The 12,883-nt window shown below is 44.5% G+C and overlaps 1 protein-coding gene across 4 annotated transcripts in view; it reads left to right on the plus strand.

Moving 5' to 3' along the window:
• Window positions 1–6,566: 6,566 nt before the first annotated feature.
• The window catches only part of BMPR2 (bone morphogenetic protein receptor type 2), a 546,503-nt gene continuing 540,186 nt past the window's right edge, over window positions 6,567–12,883 (plus strand). For all 4 annotated transcript variants that reach the window (XM_078680234.1, XM_078680236.1, XM_078680235.1 and 1 more), the window contains exon 1: window positions 6,567–7,565. In XM_078680234.1, coding sequence (XP_078536360.1) covers window positions 7,496–7,565 — 70 coding nt within the window. In that variant the 5' untranslated portion in view covers window positions 6,567–7,495. The remainder of the gene's footprint in view (window positions 7,566–12,883) is intronic.

Genomic DNA, 12,883 nt, shown 5'->3' on the forward strand with positions numbered 1-12,883 from the left:
TAACTCGTTATACTCTCAGCCTCACTGACAAGCTCAAGCACCACAGTTCTACACCAATTTGGGTACTACCCCAGAGAGGTCGTTTATGCTTGCAAATAAATAGTCAGAATACCAAAACTAAGCAAGAGAGGAGCAACTGCTCCCACACTTATGTCTATACTCCTTCTACACCCGCACTATTAGTGGCATCACAAGGTACATATTTCATCTGTCATGACAAAGCTTATACATGGCTTCCCACACACTTCTCGGGAACATGTTATGTAGCTTTTTTTCTCCCTCCTACATACACTGCTCCTGCTGATTATCACAGAAAGAGAGTTGCCAGAGGGGTAGTAGATTCGGATGATACCGCAGGGCAAGAAGGAGGGGATTTTCTGAAAGGATTTCTTCCCTTTTGGGGTCCGATGGCCAATAGCAAAAATATCAGACAGTGGATCCGTGTGGTTGATGCCATAATCAATGTAACTTCTGGAGCATTAAAGAACTTGACTGCTGAGCTTCAGGCGATCGACTTATGACTTTACAGAATAGAATGGTTTTAGACATAATACTTGCAGATAAAGGAGGAGTTTGTAAACTGATTGGGTCTAGTTGTTGCATTTATATTCCTGACAACGCCCCTACAGTATACCAAGCCATCTCTAAGCTACATGTCATCTCTGAGTCTATTCATCAAGATACTGGAGATTGGTCTGTGATGGGATGGTTTTGGGGACTACTGTCCACTTGGGGATGGAAAGTGCTAACTTTCCTTGGAATGATTTTAGCACTCGTCTTTTCTTGTTGTCTTTGTCTACAGTGTGGTTCAGCCATTTGTGGACTCTGTGCCACAATCTGTGTCTCCAAACCAGTAGCACAGCAGACCGAACACATTAAGATAATGGTGCAACAACATCTCAGTGACCTCATGACCATTGATATTGACTCAGACTAACATGGGTTCCTTCGTGCATTGCCTGAGTATGGCAAAAGGAGGGTCTGAGGTTACGTAGTTTTCGGCCCCGCTTCGCTATAGCCGCCATTTTGCGTTTAGTCGCCATTTTATGTTGCCTCACTCAGGCAGCACGGCTAACGCGGAAAAATGGTCTTTCTGCCACTTTCAGCTGCTCTATGTTTTTCTCGTTGAAGAACAACCTTTGTCCTTGTGTGCGATACTGATGTCAGGGTCCGGCCGAGTTCGCAAAGCCATGTTTAGACTGATTAATCCATGACTTACTCCACTATTTGGGTCCCACCATTCTTCTCTACCTTATCTTATTTAACTGGCCTTCACTATTCTCTTCGTGTGTTCTCTTGTTACATAGCCCTTCTTTTGAAGCATTCTACACGTTTTGCCACCTGCAAATTGAAATACGGGCACTAGTGTTGATTAACCTGATGGGAGGAGAGCACACGGGGTCTGAAAGGAGGGTGTGTTTTAGACATCTGATAGCTTGTTTTCGAACTATTCCTATTTGTCAGTTTTGTGTATATTGGGAGTTGTCATTGTAAACTTGTGTTGTATAATAGACTGTGCGCCACAGATTGAAGTGGCATTCTCTTGAGAACCTACCTGTGTGGTACTTCTTAGATAACTGTGCTTAGCTGCAGCTAATAAAACTACTTTTCTACGCCTAACAGAGTGTCTCGTGTCTCTGTCGGTCGAGGCAGGTGAACTCGGAGATCTTAGGCGTGCCCTGCGCCGCCTGGCCCATAAGGCTGGGTTCTCCAGAAGGAACACAGGCCTTGGGTACCTGATTGGCAGGGACCCAGGGCACACCAAGGAAAAGTGCATCAGGTATCAGGCAAAAAGTGGAGGGTATTGCAACAGAAACTCACTTTCTCACAGGGACCCCGAGGAGAATAATTAAAAATTCACAAACAATTGTGACAAGTATTTTCACTTCTATTAATATATCCACAGCATTTGTATCCGCAGGGAGCATGGACCACAATAAGGCAGTCACGGATTTGCGGCGTAACGTGATTTATACGCCTTGTTGTGCTCCGCAAATCCGTTTACGATGGCTCACCAGTGAACAAGGCTACCGATGTAGCTGAAACGCATCAGGACAAGCAAACTAGGCTGTCATTTTGAGGAATAAAGTGCAAGTTAATTCCTGTGAATCGGGTGTCCGGCGTGCTCCTTCTCTTTGGATTAGAAGGTGTTTTAGATGTGACTGGAGGTTGTCCGCCCCCATGCGCCGTGACCGCCTTGTTGTGCTCCACACCCCCTGCGGACACAAATGTTGTGGATGTTTAATTAAAAGGAGCGGGACCCGCCTGCAGTATTCTGAACAGAAAATGGCACGGAGTTCCAGCCGAATGGTTTTGGAGTATACTGCGAGGCAAAGGATAGTGAGGGACTTTTGTCCTTCATATGCTGATTCCAGGACATACAGGTACAGCATTTAATTAGTGACTAATGACAGCCGTGCAACTATATGAGCATTAATAATCTACCTTAAAAGGACTCAATTATGCCACACTATTCATTGCAAAGCACCTGTTTATTAGAAAAGTGAAGGGAAAGCGCAGCTACGAGTACCACAGTGCCTGAAAGGGTTTTGTTTTGACCTAATACTGGGTGCTCCCTTGTGTCTGGACAAAGCTATACCTCTCTGAAGAGCTCTAATTAGAGCGAAACACTGTGTCAGGGGTTGCTTTTGCTCATTTCAGGTTGGCTTGAGTTGGTATTTTACCAATTCAAAGCTGTAATATTGTGCCTGGAGTGATAAATGGCTTTTGTAATTTTACAGCTCGGCAAGGACAGCACTGTACTAGTCCTATGCTTAAAGACTTTGCTGTATAAATTGCAAAATACTTTGTCATTTTCTATCTCGGCGTGGATAGCACTGTGCTACTCCTATGCTTAAAAACTATGATAGAAAAACAGACATTTGAGGTGAGCAGATCTAGAGTGTCGCTGGTGTTGAGAGTGCTCTAACAGGAGCTGCTTTCCACCTAAACTGGAGAACTACCCAGAGTTCTCTCCTTCTTTTTTGCATAATTTATGCGTCACTCTATGCCTGAAAGGGTTTTGTTTTGACTTAATACTGGGTGCTCCCTTGTGTCTGGACAAAGCTATACCTCTCTGAAGAGCTCTAATTAGAGCGAAACACTGTGTCAGGGGTTGCTTTTACTCATTTCAGGTTGGCTTGAGTTGGTATTTTACCAATTCAAAGCTGTAATATTGTGCCTGGAGTGATAAATGGCTTTTGTAATTTTACAGCTCGGCAAGGACAGCACTGTACTAGTCCTATGCTTAAAGACTTTGCTGTATAAATTGCAAAAGACTTTGTCATTTTCTATCTCGGCGTGGATAGCACTGTGCTACTCCTATGCTTAATAACTATGAAAGAAAAACAGACAGAGTGTCGCTGGTGCTGAGAGTGCTCTAACAGGAGCTGCTTTACACCTAAACTGGAGAACTACCCAGAGTTCTCTCTTTCTTTTTTGTGTATATATATATAATTTTAAACCTTCGCTCACACCCCTTCTTCAAACACTTTCACCCGGCGCTGAAGAGGCAGACACCGCCGAAATGCATCCGCCACCTTGGGTGTCAGAATTTTACTCTGTATGGGCAGTCTATTAAAGCGCTTCCGCTAACCTCCTCAAGTGTGGCCTTTCCTCTTTCTGTGAAGGAGTTTGTTCGTGATACATATCCGCGTGGTCACCAGCGACGCGCATCAAAGGCTCCCGCTTTTTCAAGAGGCTCTGTTTCTGCTGGATTACTGTTCGCAGTTGTTTCTACTCCGGGATACCGGGATTTACAGAGCCCACCACAAATCATTGGAAGAAGTACGACGGTGATGATGCCACTGTGCAGCACGTTGGGCTTGGTATTCACCATGTCCCCGCCAGAAAGGATTCCGATGACAAGTGGTTAAAGCGGTTTGGGGACTTAAGGAAGCGCCGCTGCCCTAGTGTGTTTTGAACTCTGTGGGGGCTATTCTCGGACATTGCAGCTTCATTGGCTCCCCCACTTCGTGTGCGGTACTTACCAGAATTTTGCTGCTGCAAGCTGGTGCCTGTAGGCGCTGGGGCTCTAGCTGACCACAGGAAGTATATGCATAGAGACATTATCGAGGTGGGAGTGGCTGCAGTCCGCGAATGAGGGGAAGGTTGGACATTTTAAACCTTCGCTCACACCCCTTCTTCAAACACTTTCACCCGGCGCTGAAGAGGCAGACACCGCCGAAATGCATCCGCCACCTTGGGTGTCAGAATTTTACTCTGTATGGGCAGTCTATTAAAGCGCTTCCGCTAACCTCCTCAAGTGTGGCCTTTCCTCTTTCTGTGAAGGAGTTTGTTCGTGATACATATCCGCGTGGTCACCAGCGACGCGCATCAAAGGCTCCCGCTTTTTCAAGAGGCTCTGTTTCTGCTGGATTACTGTTCGCAGTTGTTTCTACTCCGGGATACCGGGATTTACAGAGCCCACCACAAATCATTGGAAGAAGTACGACGGTGATGATGCCACTGTGCAGCACGTTGGGCTTGGTATTCACCATGTCCCCGCCAGAAAGGATTCCGATGACAAGTGGTTGAAGCGGTTTGGGGACTTAAGGAAGCGCCGCTGCCCTAGTGTGTTTTGAACTCTGTGGGGGCTATTCTCGGACATTGCAGCTTCATTGGCTCCCCCACTTCGTGTGCGGTACTTACCAGAATTTTGCTGCTGCAAGCTGATGCCTGTAGGCGCTGGGGCTCTAGCTGACCACAGGAAGTATATGCATAGAGACATTATCGAGGTGGGAGTGGCTGCAGTCCGCGAATGAGGGGAAGGTTGGACATTTTAAACCTTCGCTCACACCCCTTCTTCAAACACTTTCACCCGACGCTGAAGAGGCAGACACCGCCGAAATGCATCCGCCACCTTGGGTGTCAGAATTTTACTCTGTATGGGCAGTCTATTAAAGCGCTTCCGCTAACCTCCTCAAGTGTGGCCTTTCCTCTTTCTGTGAAGGAGTTTATTCGTGATACATATCCGCGTGGTCACCAGCGACGCGCATCAAAGGCTCCCGCTTTTTCAAGAGGCTCTGTTTCTGCTGGATTACTGTTCGCAGTTGTTTCTACTCCGGGATACCGGGATTTACAGAGCCCACCACAAATCATTGGAAGAAGTACGACGGTGATGATGCCACTGTGCAGCACGTTGGGCTTGGTATTCACCATGTCCCTGCCAGAGAGGATTCCGATGACAAGTGGTTGAAGCGGTTTGGGGACTTAAGGAAGCGCTGCTGCCCTAGTGTGTTTTGAACTCTGTGGGGGCTATTCTCGGACATTGCAGCTTCATTGGCTCCCCCACTTCGTGTGCGGTACTTACCAGAATTTTGCTGCTGCAAGCTGGTGCCTGTAGGCGCTGGGGCTCTAGCTGACCACAGGAAGTATATGCATAGAGACATTATCGAGGTGGGAGTGGCTGCAGTCCGCGAATGAGGGGAAGATTGGACATTTTAAACCTTCGCTCACACCCCTTCTTCAAACACTTTCACCCGGCGCTGAAGAGGCAGACACCGCCGAAATGCATCCGCCACCTTGGGTGTCAGAATTTTACTCTGTATGGGCAGTCTATTAAAGCGCTTCCGCTAACCTCCTCAAGTGTGGCCTTTCCTCTTTCTGTGAAGGAGTTTGTTCGTGATATATATATATATATATATATATATATATATAAATAATGGGGATAGAATGTCTTTAGAATCGGGAAACCAGCTTCTTAGTCTTGGCGTCGGGGATAAACAGCATGTGATTCCATCCATCTCCATTGATCTCCCTGTGCCTAAAAAAAGATATAGATTGTTACAATGTGTAAAATTACTGGTACTCGTGTAACGCTCTGCAATACCATCGGCTTGAGTTCGCATTATTGATACTGTCCAAAAAGTATATAAACGCAAATACAGTGGCATTTATCGATACCTGACAGGAAAATTGGCGTGGTGCTAACTGTTCAGGGAGGTTAATCCGGCTCTAAAGAGTGCGTGACAAAGCGAGGCTACCATTCCTTGTAAATCAGAAGAAAAGCGTTCAAAATTGTTCGTTTCCATACTAGCACGATGTATTACAAGTAAACATACTAAGTTACATAGTTGCACAAATTCCTGGTTACGCCAGGCTGCGAAAACGTGAGGAGGAAATGAATTAGCTGTGGCCATGTCAAGGCCAGGCATTAAGTCACCGTCGAAGGCAGTTCTAACGATCTTGTGAAGGGTCACCGAATTAAAAATAGTTCAAGCAACAAAGGTTAAGCCTGGCACCACGACGGCTGCCTTCCGAGCGAGACGCCCTCCCCTCACCCCCCCCCCCCCTTTTTTAACACTAGACCACGAGTTATGCTAATGGTCGTTTCATCCAGAAGCATACTGTAGCAGATCTGAAGTCTTTCCTGCACTGCCAGTTGGTTCCTCATCTGGATTAGTTTATGTTTTATATACATATGAGAATATTGGTGGGCTCACATACACCAAAGATGGCTGACATTTATACGCGGTCTAGCGTTCGAGGCCCTCTAAGACTCCCACGGCAGCAGTTGGTGAAGTTGCGGTTGGAGGGGGCGTGTCCTCTCGCTAGGCTCTGCCTCTGGCGCAGGCAGGCAGACTCTTGGCAGGAGGAGACAGCAGCCGCAGCGCAGCCCGCCGGTGAGTCAGCCCGAATCGGCTGCCCTCCCCCACCTTTGTGTCTGGCGCTGACCCGGGCGTAGACTGTGGTCGAGGTGCAGTAACAACGCACGGGGCCCGAAAGGGCAGCGGACGACTCCAGCCCATGGATTAAAAAATACAGAACCACGCACGATCACCCTCTTCGCCGCAGAGGAAACTTCATCGCCGCGGCACAGCCTGCCCTGTCCGGATATGGGTGTTGGAGCCTGGATCCACCATCGTGGTCATATCATATGATTTATTTGGGGGTTACTGGCAAAGGGGCGCATAACCCCCGGCTGTTCGTGAATATATTTTAGGATTTATTGTATTTATTGTAATTATTTAGAGTTGTTTTCCTTTTATTTGGTTTTTTTAACACAAATTATTTTGATTGCGACCCCACGTATGCAGCCGGAGTGACAAACTCCCACATTGGAATTTCATCGGACGTTCCTGATTTCCCTGCGTTTGGAAGATGGACTGCTGTGTTTGAGGATGTCATTCGCTTTATCTCCGTGATTTATTTACGACATAGTCTTATTCTTTGGATATGCGAACATTAACAATTACTTTTCGTCACTTTGAAGCCAAAGCTCCCTTTAATCGTTTGGAATATTGCCATTTTTGGGGGCTATGTGCCATCCGCCAGCCAGCTGCTTTTTCGACATCGTGAAATTGCGTGGAAAATAAGACACTGTGATATTTCTGCTCTGCTCCGGGATTCTGATAGCCATTGCTCCCTGACGGGATCAGGGTGTGCCTGCGCCCACAGGATGCCCGCTAGCCGCAAACGGAGCTCTGTCGGAGCAGGAACAAGCACCACAGGGGTTTAAAGGGTCAAGGCCATTGCTGTCCACAGGGTCTCGGATATGCCTTCTCTTCAGCCTCCTCCGTTCGGACTGTTCCTGACCACCCTGGCCCTGTTCAGCACTGCGGCTGGTAAGTGCCCCTTGCAACAATGCGACACAGTGAGAATTATCCCTAGCCGTTCTCCTCCCATGCACTGTCCCCCAAGCATCTGCGCTGTAATCTCACACCAACCTCTGGCTAACTTCCCAAAGCCACTGGACCTTAGTAGCCCCTTCTCCCGCCGGCTTCCAATGGGTCTCCAATTTGTTCCAAGATCGCATTAGGAGCAGGGTAACTAGACCAAAGCAGGATCTCGTGTGTGTAGGGAATAGCTTTGGGAAAACGTAGATCCTGTGCGGGCTGCAAAATCATAATGTATTTCTCTCCCTATTCTGTGTACTAGGCACCGCCCTTACTAGGCCTGTCACTAGCCAGCCACAACTGGATGGACTGTTGCCCACCCTTACGGGGGATGCTTGTTGGATGGCGGGGAGGGGGGGGGGGGGCTACAAGCCTGAGTACTGTGACTGTAATGCCACAGACGAGTTGATGGTGACTGTGGTTGGTATCAGGGAGAACCCTCGATGGTCAAGATTGATACATGCCTTTGTAGATTCCCGAGCTTAGATCCCAAGCTCTCTGTGCCACAGAGGCCTCAAGCTGTGCAGTCTTGAATGCCCGAGACGCTTTCTGTTTTGGCTTACAAGCCTCCAGTCCACCTATTAGACGGTTCCTGGAGTCATGTACACGCCTGCACCGATATATCCGTGTACCATCTTAACACATGGACACGCTGCGCAGTTGCCCGGAGGCCCCACGAGCATAGGGACCCCGTGCAGACCTGATTTTAACCCTAATTATCCGTTAAATATGTTTGTTCATATGAGTGATTGTGTAGGCAGGGCCCAGTACACTCCTTTGCCGTGGGGAGGGGCTATAATGCAGTTAAGACGGCCCTGTTTAAGTCATGATAGTTGAGCTGGTAACAGTAACAAGGCGTATGTAAGAACATTTACAGTGGGGTAGAATATATATCCGTGGCCTTGATAGAGGATTGTGAGAGGTGTATCCTTTCGCGGGGCAAACAATACAACTTGTGTGGCCTTCTATACACGTCCAAATTTGAACACGAGTTCAAATATCTGTGGATATGGAGTGGTGTGGAGGAACATTGTTTTTTTTCATGATGTAGTAGCTGACATCTGAGGGTGCACTTAACTCCCATAACTAACATTGAAATAGGTGGAGTATTACCGAACAGGGTTGCTAGTAGGTTAAAGGAAAACCTCTCGAGTGTGTTTGGTGAGCACTACCCAGTGAACACAGTGCGTATTGATATCTCACTTGCGATGGTAGACATCCCGGTGTGATATATATATATATATATATATATATATATATATATATATATATATATATATATATATATATATATATATATATTTTTTTTTTAATTCACTGGCCTGAGGAGTTTGTGTGTTACTAGTGTGTAGCAGAAAACGTTTCTACTTGCTTACTAGTGTGTAGCAGAAAGTGTTTCTTTCTGCTACTTTGCTGCTAATTTGGACCATGTGGTACAGCGAAAAGTAGCTCAAACACTTTGGTCTTCCGCTGTACCACATGGCCTACTAATCCTTGAGTCAAATTATTGCTCCTATTTTCTGTTGATAACTGGTCATAAAAAAAGTTTTTTATTTTTGTAATACACACCAAATTGTCAGAATTGCCCTTTTCCCGCTTCATTCACCATTTAACCCCTTTGTTAATAGTTATGCCGCAACTCCTGTCCTCCCTAATCAATGCATATAGTATAGACCACTAGGTGATTTTGTGCCCGTGATTACCACGCAGGTATAAACGACCGTGTCGGTGTCTGGTATGAGATAGGCGAGTGTCTAAGGGTGCTGGACAAGACAAAACTCATAATCTTGCCTAGGCGGGGACGGGTTGAGGGTGGAGAGGCGCAGCTAATGCTGAGGAAGACACACAAATAGGCTGTCGCAGTATTCGAGTTTTCTCAATTTAAAAGTGCACTCGATATTTCCTGTCTCGAATGACATGTTGCTACCGTCTTATACCGACGCAGGCAAAATCAAAACAATGGAATGGAAACGAAACCTGCGTAATCGACTGATTTCATATTGATCCAAGAATTTGAGTGCATCCCCTTTACTAAATCATCTGCACTTAGACCAATTATACCATATTTAAGAAAGTAAATACAAAGTGTCCTTTTAATTAATGGTAGGACTCGTCGCAGTGTCGTATCCACCAACAACAGATGTGACACTTCATTCTAAAGTTTTATTATTTGCAGCACTCTGGCAAGTGCATTTTATGGTGTTGATTTGTAAAGATTATATACTATATTGATGAATTTCAAAAAGTACATGTAAGCATATAAAATCCATATGTGCCCTAATACAGTGTTACCTTTTAGAAAAAACAAAACGAATTTGTTTTAATTGCAATCGTCTATATAAAGTGGTCTAGGAAAGTTACATTACATATTAATCTGGCTACACCAGAAGCTGGTATCTGTTAAACCGATAATTTGGTTTGAGAGAACTTTGCGCATACTTGGCTCGCCTGTGATGCAAACAACCCTCCATTGTCAAGCAAAGCATGACAGGCTGCAGTGAAACGTGTATTTCAATAATTAATGTCTGCCCTGCCTTTCAGTAATTACACAGGAAGGGTGTCATTATAGTCATAGACACAACAAGTGCAAGGTGGCTGCAGGGGGAGGGGTGGAGTCGTTTGGGAGTGGAACTCTAGGATCTAGTCAATAAATTACATATGCAGTGCTAATGTAGCACAAAATACTTTATTGTATAAACATTAACTCAGTGAAATACGTCTGTGTTGTCTGCATCCACACTGCTTCAAGGAAAACCCGTGTTCTTTCTATGTTGGGTGTAATGTGAAACTTCAGCAAGATATCATTTGGATTCTGGATTCTGCTTTGCAGCCGGATGGTGTTTTTTTAACTAAATGATTTGTGTACATTTATTATCATTCTTGTTTAAGTGATGAGCAGACATAGCGCATGTTTGTGTTGCTTTAAAGTCTGAACAGCTAAAACAATGCATCTTTTTTTTTTAATTCAGTTATAGTATGTAGGAGTTAAAGGAAATGCCCCCTAACAATCCTCCAATTTTAGAGATTCCTTATTTGATTACGTTAAATTAGCATTGGATTGCGAAATCTATTAAGAAACAGAATCCTCCTTTCCAGCAGTGATATTTGCTGAATTTTTGTCTTGACTTGTTGAGGTATACTCTTGCCATTCGACAGTTACGTTCCTGAATCACTATAAATTTGTATTATGCCAGAATACTTGGATACTCAAAAGTAATTAAAGAGTTTTGAGAATTCTCTTCTCGTATCACATGAGAAGTGTCTCCAGGATTGACTACTTTATTACAACCGTCACTCTAACCTATAACATCCTAGTGGTGGACATTGATCCTATTGTCCTAAGTCCAGACAGGAGTGTATTTGGCAGTTGACATTGATTGTCACAAATTTAGAATTCCAGATTCATTTTTTTCAGTATTATCAGAAGGTTCCTCTAAGATTGTTCCCAAGAAAAGGACACCACAGGGCACAAAAAGTGAATTTTTTCCAGTGCTGCTTTAAGGGCCAAGTTGTGGTATTTGTTACAAGCAAATTTAAAATGGGAAACATCATGGTGTTGCCTTAAATGTGGTGACCTACATGAAGTGATTTCTGGACCATCACACTAGGGTGGCCCGCTTATGTGCATGGATTTTATCAGTATGCTAGCAGAACATCAGTTAAAAGTGTGTGTGTGTATGTATGCATTTAATGTATAATAACTATGGGATGGGCGTGTCAATGCTAAAGGCCTTTGTCGTCTTTAATGGCGGCATTTCACCTTTCTTGCCCATGTCCTAATGGTAATGGCAAACATTGTACTTTGTACTAATGCATTTTGTTTCAATTGCGATTTTGATTACATTGCCCTGATCAAGATTTTCTGTGCCTGCTTAGCAGTCCTTGCAGTAAGTACCCTAAATACATTTTATCACTGACCTTGTTTTTTTTCGGGATTACAGAATCTCCACATCTCGCCTTGAAACACGATAGGTTTTAGATCTGATTTATCTCAGTGCTGGCACCTCCGTACATGCTACCAAAACATGACTCTCCCTGTAAAGTGGAAAACTACTTTTTAATTTTCTTATTTTAAGAGGCTTTAATTAATTTTAAGTAGTATTAAAAACGAATTTGGACACTCAAAATGTTTTTTTGGTTCCCTCTATTTTTTTTTTCCAGGTTCTTCTTGCATGCATTACTTAATTAATTCTCATTCATCTACAAGTTCACCACACCGGGTTTGGATCCCATTTCAGAACATCACACGCCTCACCCTACGCCTCGATGTAGTTAAAACTCCAACCCTCACCTTTTTTTTATTTAACTGTGCATGCTATAAGGGCAACAGGAACCTAATATGAATCGCAGCACATTATGACCTCATAAGTGTTATAAAGCACTACATTAATTGTTGAAAACAGTATAATGTATTATTTTGAAACAATTAAAACACACTTCTTTCTTTACGCCTAGGAATATAGTATTTTGCTGGCTGTATTGATTTGCTGTAAATAACCAGTACACCTATGCAACAGGATTCTCATCATTTCTATTGTTTGTCTTTTAAAAGTATATTTTAATGTTACTATGAGTAAAAACAGAGAAAACAAGGATTCGCAAAGCCAATAGGTAATGACAATGCAACAGCTATTGGAGCTGTCAATGTCATTTAGCCATGTTTAGTAACACAGCTGCTGTTCAGCATGGCTGAAAGTCATGGAAAAAGCGATGTGTCGCGGCCAACGCTTAACAAATCATAGCACTTTTTTATCTGTCAGGAGGGGCGGTACAAGGTAAACAACACAGGGGTTTGGTGTGGTAGTGCAGCCCTTGCATACTCCCTTTACATCACATAGTTGGTTTGTTTTTGCAAAGCAGCCACTCGTAACACGGTTTCAAATGACACAAGCCTCGGTAATGCTGCAAAAAACACAAGTGCGTGGCTGGGTTATCTTAACGTCACTACATATGCTAATGGGAAAAGTGTAAATGTACAAAAAACTGGGAGTGTCACAACTGAAGAGGGCGTTGTTCTTTTTGATGAAGTATGGGTGGGGACCATTACGTGGTAAGTGTCTCAGTCCATACATGAGAGCGTTCATGTGAACCTAGTGGTGCCTCTCTTTTTATGCTCTCTCTTCCAAGCTCAGCTTGATGTTTTTTGACTTGTGAGCTGATGACCCAAAGCCAGTTGCTTTTCAGGTTTGTACTGGGTTACCTATTGAGTGAGGAAATAGCCTGGGGTATCTGAGCCAACAATCCGATTTTCGCCACACAGTGAGGCT

This window comes from Lissotriton helveticus, chromosome 3_1 (genome assembly GCF_964261635.1).
Source record: "Lissotriton helveticus chromosome 3_1, aLisHel1.1, whole genome shotgun sequence".
NCBI lineage: Eukaryota > Metazoa > Chordata > Amphibia > Caudata > Salamandridae > Lissotriton > Lissotriton helveticus.